Source organism: Plasmodium gaboni, chromosome 12 (genome assembly GCF_001602025.1).
Source record: "Plasmodium gaboni strain SY75 chromosome 12, whole genome shotgun sequence".
Classification (NCBI taxonomy): domain Eukaryota; phylum Apicomplexa; class Aconoidasida; order Haemosporida; family Plasmodiidae; genus Plasmodium; species Plasmodium gaboni.
Window position 1 is genome coordinate 1,441,289 of NC_031492.1, and position 18,990 is coordinate 1,460,278.

An 18,990-nucleotide genomic window follows, 5' to 3' on the forward strand; every position below is an offset into this window, starting at 1 on the left:
TTTCTTATTATTGATTCTATTACATCATAATTATATATATTAAATAATATGTAGGTTGATATTTATGATTCTTTAATTTTTATAAGAAAAAGACTTGTTTTATTTCCTTTCACATATTTTTAGTGATACTTCAGAATGTGAAAAAAAAAAGAAAAACAATGAAAAATAAAAAATTTTAAATAATTAAAATATGTTTTAAAAAATATATAATGGAATATCAAATGTGGTATTTTCAATATAGTACTAATATAATAAATATGGGTGTGATGAGGTTACACATAGATTTTTAAAATCATCATGTTATTATATTTTAGTAGAAAAAAAAATATAATAAAAAATAAGAAAAATTAAGAATAAATATAATATTTTTTATAAATATACCTTAATATGTTAAATAAAAAAAAAAGTTACACCTCTTTATTTTTTACAATATATTATATATATATATATATATTTATTTATTTATAAACATTTCAGTATTTTATTATTATTCCCAGTAACACATATATATTTATTATTTTATTTTTTTATAAAAGGAGCATATAATAATCTTTACAGTAAAAATTGAAAAAAAAAAAAAAAAATACAATAATAACATTTTTTCATTATAATTTTTAATTTTGTCAAAGTTTTCTACTAAAAATAAACATAAGGTAATGAATATGCATTATATATATATATATATATATATTATATGTATACATGTATTTACAAAAATAAAAATTTATTTATATATTATATTATATATATAATATATATTTATTTATTTTTTTTTTTTTAATGTTAAAATAAAAAATTCTCAAAATTGTATACATTAATAAATAAATATATATTAATAATAAATATATATATATTTATATAATATACATTTATTATATATATTAAAACAAAAAATATATTAAATAATAATAGCCTGTGTATTATATAAAATATAACACATAAAAGGAAAACATTTTGTTTTTATATATTTATTATATAAATTTTTTTTTGTGAGAAAATAAAATAAATGAATAAGTAAAAAACAAAAAGAATATGAGTGTTAAAAGAATGAGAATATGTTCATGAGAATACTTATATATTATATAAATATATATATATTATATATATTATATTTATATGTATTTATTTATTAAATTTTTTTTTTTATATGTAACCTTTCAATATATATATATATATATATATTTATATATATACATAATAATGTATGTAAAGTAATACCCGTTTAATACGATTATTTAGTTATTAAACTAACAGGGTATTTTAAACTTATAATAATGATGTGTAATTTTTAAAAGTTTTTTGTACTATTATATATTTGAATAATCACATACATATATATATATAAATATATATATATATATATATATATGTGTAATATATATATATATATATATTTTTTTTTTTTTTTTTTTTTTTGTTTACACTTGTTTAATATTTGACTTTTAGTCAATTACAATAAAATAAATAGATAGATACATAATAAAAGATCCATAAATTTCTGTTCTTTTGAAATGATAAAATATGCAAGATAGTTATAGGAACCATATAAGAGAATATAATAAAGATAGTCTAGATAGTGATAAAAGAAAAATGAATAATGTTACAAATGAATTAGAAATAAATGGTGTGAATGAAATAAGTATGGAAGATAATATATTAAATGAAGTTGTAAAGTTAAAAAGTGATTTAGAAAAAGCGTTAATAGAAAATAAAGAATTAAAAAATAAATGTAATGAAGATCGAGAACGATTAGATTTGTTGTCATTAAAAAATAATTCTCTTTTAAATGAATTATGTGAAGAAAAGGAGATGTTAAAAATAGAATATAATAATTATAAAATGGAATCTGTAAAAGATATTAAAAGACTACAAGATGAATTAGATAAAAATGTAATTATGTTAAACTGTTTAAAAGATGAAATATTATTTAAAGAAGAAGAATTAAGAAAAGCAGAAATTATTGAAAGACTTTATAAACAAGAAAGTGAATTAAATGAAGAAAAAGATATGAAAATAAAAAAGCTAGAAAATTTATTAAATCAAGAAATATATTTAAAAAATGATAAGGAAGAAAAAGATAAAATTAATCAAGAAGAAATAAACGAAAAATTACAATTACTTAATAATGATTTAGATAAAAAAAATGAAGAATTAAATATTTTAAATAAAAAATATGATAATTTGAAAAAAACAAATATTGATATACAAAAGAAAATATGTTTCTTAAAAGAAGAAATTGATTATTATAAAAATAATGAAAATAGTTTTATTATGCAGAATATATTTAATGCAGAAAATAATTTAGATGATAATATTTGTAAAAAGAATTTTATGAAAATATCTGTCTTATATAATGTATTATTTAAAATTGTTGTATATGATCAAAGAAATTTATTTGAAAAAGAAAAAATTCTTTATTCTTTAGAAAAAGAAAATACACATTTTTTAAAAAAAATTGTAGCAGATGAAATTTATTGTTTATATTTAAAAGATTGTATTAGTAAAATTAATTTAACATATCAAATAGATTTACATAAACAAGAAAAGAAATATATGTTATTAAATTCAGAATATGATGATCTTTATAATAAATTCATAGAAGAAAAAAAAGAAAATTTATTATTAAATGAAACATATGATAAAATTATTTTTAATCAAAAGAATGAAATCAATAAATTGAAAAGTCATATTTCTATTCAAAATAAAGATAAAGAAATATTAACAAAATATATTGATAATTACATAACATATATTGAAGATTCATATCAAAAATATTGTATTCTGAATAAGGAATATAAAGATTTAGAAGAAATGTTTTATGACCTTGAAGAAAAAAATAAAAATTTAATTATATTAGTTAATCGAATGGAAGATAAGTATCTAATCGAAAATAATAACAATAATAATAATAATAATGATGATAATAATAATATTAATGAGTTACATATGGATAATATAAAAATAATGAAAAATAATTTAAAAGATAAAGATATTAAAATATTTGAATTGGAAAATAAAAATTTAGAATTAATCAAAACTATTGATAAATTAAATGATGATATTTTAAAAAAAAATACGAATAAAGAATACATAGAAAATGAATCACGTAAAATGAAGGATTTATGTTTCGATTTAAAAGATATTTGTTCTAAATTAGAATTAGAAATTAAAGAAAAAAATATTATTATAGATGACTTAACAGATAAATTAAATCAATCTGAGAAAAAAAATAAAGACAATCAAGTTATATTAGAATTATCTGAATTTAGAATACAAAATTTTAATGATAATGTAAAATATTTTACTAGTAAAGTTAATGAATTAAATGAAAAATTAACGAATAAAGATGAAGAAATAACACGTTTACATGATTATAATGAAAAAATAAATCAAGAGAAGGAAAATTTATTTTATGAAAATGTTCATATTTTAGAACAACTAAAAGAATTACAGAAAGAAAATGAAAAATTGAGAAAACAAAATGTTATTATAAAGAATGAATTAAATAAAAATGGTATTCAGTTGAATGAAGATATATATATGGATAAGATAATGTGTGAAGGAGATTATCAGAATAGGATAGACAATATGATAAATCATATTCCTAAAGAACAAAATGATACAAATAATACAAATGATACAAATGATACAAATAATAATAATAATAATAATAATAATAATAATAATTTAAATTTATTGATGAATAGTAGGTCCTTTCAATATCATAAATCAAGAAACTATACAGACGATGATAAAAACGATTTAATCTTAAAAATCGATAAATTAACAGATGAAAATATTTTATTAATTAAAGAAAATGAAGAAGTATTTGATAAATTACAAATAGTGTCTAATGAAAATATTAAAATAAAAAATGAATTAATGCATACCAAATCAGATGCAGAAAAACATTTGTTCCATTTAGAATGTGAAAAAAAAGAAAAATTAAAATATAAAATGTTATCAAGACAAAGGAAAAGACAATCATCACATATGAAAAGAAAATTCCATACAATGATGGAAACAGTTAAAGATTTAGTTTCTGATATTAAACAAATAGATAAAGAAACTAAAAGAAATGATATGAATAATTCTTTTTTTGTTTCCTCTTCTTCTGGTTCGTCCTATGAAAGATTAAATCAATCCAATGATGATTTATTATCTGCTAACGAAAATAGTAATACTCAATTAATGTTATCATCAGTTGGAAAATCTAGAAAAAGTATGAATAATACAAGTATAGATGGAAAACATAGTTTTTATAGCAAATCGACTAAAGTGTTAAGATTATCAGAAGATATGAATGATTTCAATATATTCTATGTTGACAAAATGAAAAAGAACAAAAAGCAAAATAATATTCCTCATACTTTTACTACAAATGAAAAGAAGGGAAAAATATTATCTGATCATATTAAAAGTAAAAACATGAATACAAAAGTAGGCAAGAGTAAAAAAAATATATATATGAAAATACGTATGCACCGATTTTCTATATGTAGCAATTTTAGAATTAATTTAAAAAAATATAAGCATGCATATAAAGAGTTAAGTAATACTTTATGCTTTTTAAATCAAAAGAAAAATGATAATTTAAATATGATAAATAATATGTATTCGAAGAATGCTAAAGGTTTAGATACTTTTTATTCATTACCTAATAGTACTGATTCGAAAATAATTATGGATGACGAATTAAATGAGAAGAATGAGGAGTATAATAAACGTGTAAAATTAGAAAAAAAACGAAGAAGAAATATGAAAAATATGAATAATTTAAATAATTTAAATAATTTAAATAATGATGTTTTAATATTCGAATCGGAAAAAATTATAAACGATCTTAATTATATTAAAAGAAAATATGATTCAAAAGTTAAAGAAACAGTAAACATGCAGAAAAAATTAATTAATAATGAAAAGGAATTAAATAATACTAATATTAAATATGAAAATTTATTAAATGAACATGATACGTTGATATCTGATATAAAAGAAAGAAGTGAGAAACTTTCGAATATAGAAAAAAATTATAATTTGTTATTCGAAAAATATAGTGAAACACAAGATGAAATAAAAATGCATGAACAAAAGACACATGAAATTTTTAATGAGTGTAATGATTTAGTAGAATATATGAAAAAGAAAGAAAATAAAATTAAAGAAGTTGATGAGAATCTTAAAAAAATTGAAATAAAATATCAAGAAGAAAAAGAGAAAAATGATATATTAACTAAAGATAATATTTCATTAAATAATTTAACTTGTAAATATAAAGAAGATATAGAATTATATAATAAGAAATTAGAAAATATGCATACTGAATTAAAATTAAGATTAAGTAGAATTGAAGAATTAGAATTAAATCAGAAAAATACAGAAAATGAAATGTATTATTTAAAATCAGCTACATATAAATATGATATCAATTTAAAAGAAGCACATGATGAATTAAATCGAACTAGTGAACATACTATGAAATTAGAAAAGAAATTAAAAGAATGTGAATTAAGTATTGATGTTTTTAAAGAACAAATTATTAATAGAGATTATATTTTATATTTTATAAATGATTCTTATAAAAAGAAAGAATATTTTTTTAAGCATTTAAAAAGAAGAATACAAGGATTTAATAAAGCTTTCATAGAATTATTTGAAAATATAGAAATGAAAGATATAAACAAATTTAATGAATTACACCAACATTTGGAGTTTAATGATAATGAATATAAAAAAAATGTTTTGTCTTTTCAATTGAATAAAAATGACAATGATATAAATAATCACCACAACAATAATAATAATATAAATTACCATAATAATTACCATAACAATTACCAAAATAATTATCATAATAATTATCATAATAACAATTTAGATGATGTTATGAAAAGCTTAGATACCATTGATGAATTAAATATAAAATACGAAGAAGAAAAAAATGAAATGCTAAATAGAATTAATGAAGTAGAAAATAAATTAAAAATAAAAATGAATGAAAATAATTTATTATATGAGAAATATGAAAATAATATGAAAGATATATTAATAGAAAGGGATGAAAGAGTTTCTGATTGTTTAATTTTATCTGAAGATGTGAAAAAAAAGAATAATGAAATTAATATATTAATGAAAGAATTAGATGAGAAGAATTTTGAATGTAATGAAATACATATGAAATGTACCTTTCTAATAAATGAAGTAAAAAATTTAGAAAAATCAAAATCTCATTTAAATGATAAATTAAAAGATATAGAAATACATCAAGAAGAACAAATTGAATATTTAAAAAAAGAAAATAATTATTTAAAAGAAGATATATATAATATAAAAAATGTGATACATAATTTAGATGAAGAAATTATAAAATTAAAAGAAACAATACATGATTTAAATGATGAAAAAAGTTGTTATGAAAATGAGATAGAAAAATTAAGAGACATGTTAGAAGAAGAAAAGAAATTTAATGATATGTTAAAAGAAAATGAACAAAATTTTATAAAAGAAATAAAAGAAGCACATTTATATGCTATTAAAAAAGAAGAAGAAATTAATTCATTCAAATTAAATTATGAATTGGATGAGAAAAAATACATTGATGAAATTGATAAATTAAAAAAGAAAAATGAAGAATTTAATAATTCTATAAAAAATCAAAGAAAACTTGTATCTGATTTAGAAACAAAAATGTTAGAATATAATGTCTTATTAGATAAAAATACAAGTATGAAAATGTTAGTACAAGATTTAGAAAATAAAATTGATGATTTGATTAAAGATAATGAAAAGTTATGTATTGATTTAAAAAAAGAAAAATTAATAAGTGATGAAAAAGAAAAAAGTATATTAACATTAAATGAAGATATTAAATTGTGTGAACATAAAATTATGGAACATGATACTATTATGTTAAAATTAAAAGATGAAAAAGAAAAACTGAATCAAGAAATCCTAATATTAAATGATATAAAAAAAAACAAAGATCATATTATTGAAGAATTAGAAAATAATTTAAGAAAAGCTGTATTTGGTGATATTAAAATTAATGAATTAGAAAAAACGAAATTAGAACATAAAATTTTTACAGAACAAGATTTAGGTTTTTATAATAATGATCATAATATAAATGATTTATATAATTCTAAAATATGTATATTTAATAATAGTTATAATACAAAAAATAATAAAATGAATATTGATGAATTAAAAAAATATAGTTTATATTTGAAAGAAGAAAATGATTTAATAAAACATGAATTAAGAAAATTAAAAGACAAATATAGTATTGATGAACAAAAATATAAAGAAATTGAAAGAAGTGTTGAAAAAAGAGATGAAATAATTCATAAAATGAATAATGAAATACTTATGTCTAATGATAAAATAAAAAATTTAGAAAAAGGTACCAAACAACTTAATTCTGAATTATATGCTATAAATGAATTATTAGCTATTAGAAGTGATGAATGTAAAGAATTATCTAATGAATTATATGAATTAACAGATGAAAAAAATAAATTAATTATACAAAATGAAGTTTATCAAAAACAAATTGAATATTTTAAACAACAAATAGATGATAAAACACAATTATTAAATGATTTAGATATGATAAAGTTACAACATGAAAATAATGAATATGATAAAAATGTTTTAATAAATAAATATAATAAAGCTTTAAATAGATATTATAAAATTTGTTCTAATGTTATATATTATAAGAAATATTTAGAAAAAGAGTTGAGTTCCAAAAATAATGAAACAAATGAGAATGATGATATATCATCTTTGAATAATTCATTGAATAATGAAAATAATAATAAACTGACAATGTTTACTCTAAAAAATAATATGAAAAATATGAATGACATAAACAATATGGTCAACATGGACAATATGAACAATATGAACAATATGAATAGTAGTGATAATTCTATTATATCTATAGACAGAATGTGTAACTTAAATGATATAAATAAAGTAACTGAATATGTAAACGAATTTTTGAAATGTGTTCGATTATTAATATTTAAGAAAAGAGTATTTGAATCCAAATTGGAAAATGCTGAAAGGAAATATAATAGTTTTAAAGATAAATTAAAAGAAGAAAAAGATGTAATAAATGATTTAAAAAAAAAATTAAGACAAAGTCAAGAATATCTCACACATAATAATAATAGTAATAATAATAATAATATGGAGGAACGAAATTATTATGATAATAAAAAGGACAACAATTTTGATGATAATAATAATAATTTCTCTATGAATTACAAAGATTTAAGTTCACAGATATTATTAAAAGTAACAGGTAAAAATGATATGATTGAAGAAAATAATTATATGATTTTGAAATATGAAAATGAGAAATTAATAGAAGAAAATAAATATTTAAATGAACAAATAAATAATTTATTTACATTACAAAGTAGTTTTAATAAATTAAATAAAATAAAGGAATCTGACCAGAAAGGAATTATTAGAAATAATAATAATGATGATAATATTAATAATAATGATATTATTAATTATAATGATAATCGTTTTAATAATAGCGCTGCTGAATATACATATCTGAAATTTCAAGAAAATACTATAAGGAACGAATTAAATATATATAAAAATCAAAATGAATATTTAAAGAAAAAAGCACAAAATTATGAAGATATTATAAATAATTTACAAAAAGAAATAATTAATATTATAGATAAACAAAAAGAATGCGATGAAGAAGTATATAAAATGGAAAAGGAATTAGAAAAGAAAAATCAACATATTGACAATTTAGTAAAGGAAAGACAAAAAGATCAAGAAAATTTAGAAATAGAATATTCTAAAGCTATCAGATTAGAAAATGAATTTTTATCATTAAATGAAGATATATTTAAAAAAGATGAACACATTAAAGAATATGAAGAATTAGTTAACAAATTAAATGAAGATATTAAAATTTATATGAAGGAAAAAGACGAATTAAAAGAATATGCTGAAGATTTTAAAAATAAATATGAATTATTTGAAAAGAAATATAATAATTTATTACACGATGTTATTCAAAATGAGAATATAAATGAAAATATAAATGAAAATATAAATGAAAATATAAGTGAAAATATAAATAACAATATAAATGACAATATAAATAACAATATAAATAAAAAAAGATATTCGTTATCTTCGAATGAAAAGAAAGAAACACAAAGTTTAATTAATAAATTGAAAAATTATGATGTGATGATAACAGATTTAATGAATGAAAAAGATATGCTATTAAATAAATATAATGAATTAAAAAATATATATGAAGAGAAATTAAATGTGGAACATGTGTTACATAATGAAATAAATGAATTAAAGAAAGAAAATGAATACTTAAATGATAGAAAAACATCTTTAAATAAACAAGTTGATGATTTAATTAAAGAAAATGATGAATATAATAAAAAATGTATTCATTTAGATAAAGAAAATGTAGATTTATATAAGAAATTTGTTAAAGCATCTGAGCAATTAAATAATATAAATTCTTTAGATGCATATGGCAATAATAAAATGGGAGAAATGAAAAAATCTAGTAATATAAGAAATACATTGAAAGAAAATGAGTTAAAGGAAAAAGGAAGTGGAACAGGAAGAATATCAAATCATACAAATAAATATGATAAAAGTGTATCAAGTCATAATGTAGTTAATATGAATAATATGAGTGTGAAATCATTAGAAGATTATGATGATGATATTATGAAAAGAATGAAAAATGATATGAACGATTTAAGCATTGAAAATGATTTATTAAAAGTAAAGATTAAGGAACTAGAAGAGTTAAATAGTAATATATTTAATGATAATAAAGATTTAATAAATATTATATCAAATAGAGAAAATGATAAAAAAGGTATTTCTGATTGTAAGGAAGATAATATTAATATATTAGACATGCAAGATATACATAATAATTATGAAAATTTATTAATAGAAAATAAATTAGAAAAACAAGTAAATGAGAATTTGAAATTAGAAATATATAATCTTAAAAATAAAGTTAATGAATATAATATGATAATTAATAAGAATTCTCATTATGAAGAAAGTAATAAAAGAACAAAGAATTATTTATATTATTTAAATGATAAAATAAAAAGTTTTATTAAAATATTTAGTACAAATAATATGAATTATGATCATTTGAAATCTGAATTAAAGAAAATCAAATTAAATAATTTAATGATTATTCAAGATAATTTCAATACCTTGAATGATAGTGCTAGTAGTAGTAAATTATCTAAAAAGAATATTCATTCTTCTAGTAATTATTCTTTAGAAGATGATGATAATAGTAGTGTATGCTCAAAAATGATTGTAAATTTTTTTACATTATATAAAGAAGGAACAATTGAAAATTATGATAACAAAAAAATGTATGATAATTATAATAATGATATTGTAATTAAAAAAATTGAATTACAAAATGTGTATAAATATATAATTAAATTAAAAGAAAATTACATTAAAAAATGTGTACTTGTAGATAATCAAAACATTATGATTCAAGAATTAAATAAACAAATCTTTACTTATTCAGAGCAGAATAAAAAATATCATGATGAACAAAATGAATGGAAAAACAAAGTAAATGATATAATAAATGAGAATGTAAAAAAAATGGAATCCTTTTCAAAAATACATAATAATTTATTAAATAAACTTGAAGAAGAAATAAATAAAAATAATAAATTATCAAATGAATTATATATTCAAAATGAACAAAATAAATTATATCAAGAAAATGAAATGAAAATTGAAAATGCATTAAACAGAAGTAATCAAATAAATAATATTGATAAAGAATCAAATAGTAATTTTAAAAAAATATCTATATTATTAGATGAATATAAAGAAATTATTGAAACTAATTCAAAATTATTAATAAGAAATAATAATATCTTGTTAGAAAATAATACATTAAAAGATGTTATTGGCAAAATGGATAAGGATATAAATAAATTAAATCATCAATTAAAAGAAAAAAATATTTTAATTGAAAAAGCAAAAATTAATATAAATACAAAGGAATTCAAAAATAAATATACAAGTTTAAATGATAACCAAGCAAATAATCTAAATAATATGAATCATAGTTTAAAAGATAGAAATGAGGAAAACACCACAACAAGTATCTTAAATGATAACAAAAAATATGGAAGTAGTGAACAACTTATAAATGAATATGAAGAAATCATTTTAATTATTGAGAAAAAAAATAATGAATTAGAAAATAATTGTCAAAATTTTAAAAAATCAAATTATCAACTATATAATAAGTATAATAAATTAGTATATGAATATAATTCATTAAAAAAATTTATAAAGGATAAGATAAAAAATAATGGATATATAGATATTGATTTAAGTCAATTTGAGCAACATATTAAAAAAGACATAAATGAAAAATTTGGAGAGACAAATGATTGTCAAAATGAATTAAGCAATATAAATAAGGATGTAATTTTTTCATCACTTATAAAATTTAATCGTTATGATATAATGAAAATATCTGATCATGTGAATGCTATAGAACTATTAAATGATGATATGTTGAATAATAAGGAATTAAACCTATATATTGGTTTAATCAAAAGGGATATTGAAAATATGTTAAATGATTATAAATATAAAAATGATGTGAATGACAATAATTATCAAAATGATGTGAATGACAATAATTATCAAAATGATGTGAATGATTATAACCGTCGTGGGGGTCATATTCCTTATGAGGATAATAAAATTTCAAAAATAAATAAAGATGAATTAATAGAAAAATTAAAAGAAAAAGATTCAGAAATTAAAGAATATGAAAAGAAACTTGATAATATGAATATATACGTCAATAAAAAAGAAAGAGAAATTGAGAAATTAAAAGAATTATATGGTGATCAATTGTCTATTAATAAAAATTCATATATAAGTAATTCAAATAATAGTATGAACAAAAGAAATAGTAGTAACATGTCAGAGAAACATTTAGAAATAAAAGAAGAGTATAAAGAATTATTAAACGAATACAAATTTTCTTTGAACTTATTAAATGACACCAAAAATAAGTTAGACACACTGAAAAGAGAAAAGAAGGATATGGAAAAATTAAAGGAATTAGAAATTCATGATAAAGATAATATTATAGAAAATTTAAAAGGATTAAACAGGGAATTAGAAAATAATATAAATGAAATAAAAAAATCATTCAATGAAAAAATATTAGAAAAAGAAAATATTATTGAAAAGAATAATGATTTGTTAAATGATTTAAATGAAGAAATTAATATTTTGAATTCTAATAAAATACAAAATAATAATTTTATTAAAGAATTGGAATTACAAATAAGGAATTTAAATAATGAAATTAATACATTAAACGATATGCTAAAAGATTCAAAAGAAGAAATTATGATTCTTAATCATACCTTAGAAGAAAAACAAAAAGAATGTGTAGAATTACGTAATAAATTAGAACAAAATTATTTACACATATCAAATGAAGATAAATATGATAAATCATCAGGAACATATAATAGTGATGATATAAATGAAACTCGCATGAGACATGAAAACGAAATTGATGATTTAAAAAGAAAAAATTTATTACAAAGTAATGAGCATTATAAAAAAATGAATGAATTAAGAAGAGATTTAAACAATTCTTTTTCAAGTTATAACAAACTAAAATTTGATAGTGAAAAAAAAATTGAAGATTTTAAAGAAGAGGCAAATAATTTAAAATATTATATTAAAAAAATCGAAGAAGAAAATAAAAAAAAAGAAGAAAAACATGCCTTAATAGAAGTAGCGATACAAGAAATGGATAAAGAAATAAATATATTAAAAACTCAACTTGAAGAAAAAAATGAAATTATAAATGATATACAAAATAATATGGAAGAAAAAAAGAAAACTCTTGAATATTTAGAAGAAGATATTAAATCTGTGCAACATATTATAATGAAATATATACAAAAATTAAATTCTCTTAAAGATATCGAACAATTAATTGATGAATTAAATGATAACGAATTAAAAACAAATGAATATTTTTCATTTATAAAAGATATTTTTATAAGTATTCATCAAAATTATATGAAAGAAGAATTAAAGAGAAAAGAGGAAATGATCATAAATGGACAAGGTTTAATTAAAGAAAATGAAGTAATACAATTAGAAGAAAAATTAAAAGAATTGATAATAGAGAAAAATAGATATGATAAAGATATTAAAGATCAAAAAGAGGAATTACATCATTTACTTGATAAAAAGGATTCGTATGAAGAGGAATTAAATCATATTATAAACGAATTAGAAATAAAAAGACAAGAAATTAATCAAATGAATAATAAATTGAATGAATTAAAAAATATTCAAAATGATAATAAACGTAAAGTGGAAGATATAAAAACTAAAGAAGGAGATTTAAAATATAAAGAAGAAGAATTAAAATATCGAGAAGATAATTTAAAACATAAAGAAGAAGAATTATTAATTAAAAATGAAAATTATATGAATAAAGAAAAAGATCTTATGAAAAGTAAAGAAGAATTAATTGTTCGAGAAAATGATTTAATAAAAAATAAAGAAGAGTTAATAGATAAAACAAATGAATTAATGTTAAAAAGAGAAGAATTACAAAAGGATAAAATACATATTGATGAATTAAAAAATGATTTAATGGTAAAATTTGAGAAATTATATAATGCACAAAATGATATTAAAGTTAAAGAAACGAAATTAAAAAAAATATATGAAAAATTAAAAGATCATAATATTATTGAATTGTTTGATATAAATAATAGGGATAACAACAATAATATAAGAGACCATACTGAAAATATAAATAATATAAATAATATAAATAGTGATATAAATAATAATGATATAAATAATAATGATATAAATAATAATAATAATAATACACATAATGTTAACAATCGTTTATCATTAAAAAGGTTGGGAATACTATTAGGACTTGATGAAATAGGAGATGAAAATGAACTTGATTTTAATTTTGATAAAGAAAATGAAAGTTTAAATTTAGACTCCCTTGAATATACAACATATTTTAACGAATTCAAAAAGAGAATTAAAAATTTAAAAAACAATTTATTAAACAGAGAAAAGGATGTTGAAATATATAAAAAATCATACGAAATTGAAAAGAAAGAAAAGGAAATTTACAAGATCGAATTAGAGAAATTAAATGAATTATTACATGTAGAACAAATGAATAGGAAAAATTTAGATTTAGAATTAGAGAAATATAAAAGTGAAGATACTGATATTTTAAAATCTTTAAGAGAATCTGAAGAATTATTAAATGAAAAAAATAATAAAATATTAGAATTACAACAAAAATTAATTGAGACATCTTATGATATAAATATTATGATTGATAATAATAAAAATTTAATAAAGGAAAAAGATAAAGATTATGAACAGAAAATTGATAATTTAAATTCAATTATTAATGATTATGAGAAAGAAATAAAAGAAATGAATAAAGAAAAATTAAATCTTACTAGAAAATCAATTGAAAAAATGATTGGTGATGGAGAAGATATTAAGAAATTGAAAATCGATTTAGATGAAGCACAGGAAATAATATTAGATTTAAAAAAAAAGAATGAAGAATTAAATAATATAAATATTGAATTAATAAATTCTAATAAAGACATGAGATTAGATATTGATGTATTATTAGTAAATGTTAACAATTTGAATAAAAAGAACATATTAAATGAAAATAAATTTATTGAAGATGAAAGAAAATATAATGAATTAAAAATAGCATATGAACAAAAAATAAATGAGTTTAATAAATTATATAATATGGTTTCTATAAAAATGAAGAAAAAATTTGATTCAGAAAATGATATGGAACAAGATTACACAAATGAAAATATTAATATGCAAATATCAAGAAATAGTATAAATAATAAATATGCTCTTAATGATTATGAAAATGATACAGTAGTTGCCTTAAACGAAAAGAATATGATAATTGATTCATTGAATGAAAAAATTGCATATTATGAAAAGGAAAATTATAAAAAGGAAGAACTCGTAAATAAATATAAAAATACGATAGATGAATTATCAAAGAAGATACACATTTTTGAAGATAATTTAGATTTTTTAATAAGTTTGAATGAATTTATAAAAACGAATAATTTTACTTATGAAAATATATTAGATATATTAAATAATTCAATATTATATAAAAAGTTATTAAATAAAATATTGGTTGAAAATCAATTTTATAAATATATTATATCTATTAGAGATTGGTTATTTGAAATTATGAAATCAAAAAGTTATAGTAATAGTAGTAGTAATAATAATAATAAAAATAATATTAATCGTAGTCATCATCATCATAATAATAATAGTAATACCAGAGAATCTGTATTACGATTGAGTTTAAAGAAAAAAGGAAATTTTAAAAGAACAGCAAGTGTAACATCTAATATTTATAATGATTTATATTTTAGTGAAAATATTTTATTAGGTGAAAAGGAGAATGATGAATTAACAAATAGTTTTAATAAAACATTAAACGTTATTGATAATGATTTTAACAATTTTGAAAATATATGTATTGAATTAAATAATATGTTTAGAGAAGAAGATTGGAATAATATATTTATAAAAGTAAATATATTAGAAAATCAATTTACAAATATTATAAATCTAATTATACGTGAAATGAAGAATATAAATAAGAAATTAAATAATAATACTAATGAAAAATTTGAATTAAAGAAAAGTGTAAAAATATTAAAAAAAAAATTAAATTCAATATCTACTGATTTTCAGAAACGCACAGAAGAAGTAGAACATTTAAATGATGCCTTAAGAAAAGAATGTGCAGAAAAAGATATATTATTAAATCAATATGAAGATATAAAAAAAACTTATAAAAAATTAAATGAAGAATATAATGAACAAATTATATTAATTAAAAAAAATGAACATGAATTAAAATCATTAAATGATCAGTTATTATTAGAAAAAAATGAAAATCAAATAAAAACAGAAAAAATTAATAAATTATTAAATAATGACTTGAACCATTTCAATACCTCTTTAGACAAATCTGCATATCAATTAACTGAATTAAACAATGAAAAGAAAAGAAATAATATATTATTGAATGAATTAGAGGAAAAAGAAAAAATCATTTCAAAATTACACAAGGACGTAGAATCCAATATTGATATTATTATTGAGTTGAAAGAATTTAACGAATTGTTACTTAACAAATTGAAAAAAGAAGGATATAAAAAGGAAAAAGACAACAGTGTGAATGATCAAATTGGTGACCATAATTATAATAATATAAATATAAATAAAAATGATAATAGTAATATAAATAATAATAATAGTAATAATATGAACTCTTTTAATAAATATGATATATCTAATAATGAAAACTTAGAAGATACAAATAGAAACGAATTAATAATCATAATAAGCCAATTAGAAAATGAAAATAATATCTTAAAAGAAGAATTAGAAATTATAAGAAATAATTTCGAAATGTTAAAGGAAAAAAAAAATGAACTTGAAGATATTATTAATAGTAACGATGTAAAATTAAATAAAAGAGAAATCGAACTTAATGGTATCCTAATTGAGAAAGAGAAAATATTAGAACAAACCAATAAATATAAAATTAAATGTATACAAATTATTGATATATGTTTTAATCAAGATTTTAATATAATAGATATTCGTGAAAAAATTATAACCATATTTAAGAATGATGACGAACAAATTATGGATATAATTAATTGTCACAAAAATATGTTATCGAATGGTAACAGTAATAATAATAAGAAGAATGATAAATTAAGCATATTACAGGATGAAGAATCTAGGAGTAATATTGATGAAGAAAAACTGTTACACATAGAAGAAATGAGTAAAAAAAATGAAGAATTAATTAAAAAAAATGAAGAAATATGGAAATTAAACAAATTTATAGAAAATTTAAATAAAGAAATAACAAATAAAAATTTTATTATTATTTCAAATCAACAAGATATTGAAAATAAAAATGATATATTAGAAAAAAATGAAACATATATTAATTTCTTAAAAGATCAAATTAAATTATTATGTAATAATATAGATGAAAATAATTTATTTGATATAAATAATGTTAATTTATCTCCAACTCTTCGAAGCTTTATTAAAAGAAATAGTGTACGTCCAAAAAATACATATGCTTCAAATGATAATAAAGAAGATCCATTTTTTGATGATATGATATATAATCATATGAATAGTATAAATAATATAATTAATGATCAAGATTCACAATTAAAAAAGAAAATAAATTTTGAACCTAATAGTAATAGCCAAGCACATTATAATTTTTATGATGAAAATGAAGTAAAACTAGAAGAAATGAAATTAAAAATTGAAGATTTAAATGATAAATTAAAAACATCTGAAAACGAAATAATGATCTTAAAAAATGAAAATAATGAATTAATAGAAAAATGTGAATTTTTAAAAAATGAATTAAAAAATGTACAAGGAGCCAAAAGACATTTAATGTTATGTGAGAGTAGAATTAATATTTTAGAAAAAGAATTAGAAGATAAAAAAAATAAATTAGAAGCACAGAATAAAACTGTTAATGAATGTGTTGATATGTATGTTGAAGAAAATTCAGAAAATTATAATAAAATTTTAGAATTAAAAAATTTAAATGAGAAATATAAAATCGAAATTAATGTTTTAAATGATGAAATAACAAAACTAAAAAATGAAATCAATACATATAAAAATGATTTAAAAAACATTAATGCTACACTAGATTTTTATAAATCTACACATGATGAATTAGTAAACGAATATAGTAAAGAAGAAACAAATAATGTATATTATATTAAATTATGTGAAGAATTAAAACAAGAAAATCAAAATTTTAAACAACTTTTAGATTCTCATGAAGAAAATAAAAATGAACTTATAAACAATATCAAACAAATAAAAGAGCAGTTAAATAATTGTGTTAAAGAAAATTATGAAATTATTTTAGATTTAGAATTATTGCAAATGCAAAATTATTTATTAAAAGAAAATTGTAATTATTATAAACAAAGGGAACATATTTTAATAAATAATTTAGATCAGAATAATAATATAAGCAATTTCAAAATTGATGAAAATCTTAATGAAACAAATTTAAAAGAATTTATAAATAAATTAAATCAACAAATTAATAATTTACAAGAGGATATAAATAACAAATCAGAAACTATTATATCATTGAAATATCAAATTAAAGCATTTCATTATGAAAATATATCAAAAGAAAATAATCAACCATTTAATCAAAATGATAATAATACAATTCAAGCAATTCTAAATCTCAATAATATTACATATGTACAAAATAATTTGTTTATATATATTAGTTTATTTAAAAGTATTCTTTTTATTATAAGTGAAATACTCTTCTTTATTGATCCAACCAATAATTTATACTTTGAAATATTAACACTTTTAAAATTAAAAAGTCAAAATGAATCCTACATAGAATTTGATACTATGATAAAACATGTGGATATTTCTCAACATGATTGTGAAAATATATTTCAATCTGTCCTTAAATCAAAGACTATATTAAGAGAAAAATTGCAACTATTACAATTAAAAATTTGTTAAAAATAAATTTTTATGTTTAATATACAATTTGTCTATGCAAGGATTTTTTTTAAATGTATGACATTTTTAAACATGATAACTGAAATGCATATGTTTATATATATATATATATATTATATAAATTTTATAAATTTTTCATATATGAATTTTTTTTTATTTTTTATTTTTTATTTTATTTGTTTTATTATTATATTTTTTTTTTTTATGTTTTCTTAAAATTGTAGTGTATACCATATTGTTATGTTTTTAAAAATAGTTCCA

The 18,990-nt window shown here is 17.6% G+C and overlaps 1 protein-coding gene across 1 annotated transcript; it reads left to right on the top strand.

Annotated features, from left to right (window-relative positions):
* Positions 1-1,521: 1,521 nt before the first annotated feature.
* On the top strand, positions 1,522-18,729 carry PGSY75_1239800 (hypothetical protein; the record flags this gene model as incomplete). The annotated part of the gene is made up of 1 exon (XM_018786966.1): positions 1,522-18,729. One exon carries the CDS (start codon positions 1,522-1,524, stop codon positions 18,727-18,729), a length of 17,208 nt encoding a protein of 5,735 aa, XP_018640831.1.
* Positions 18,730-18,990: the final 261 nt, after the last annotated feature.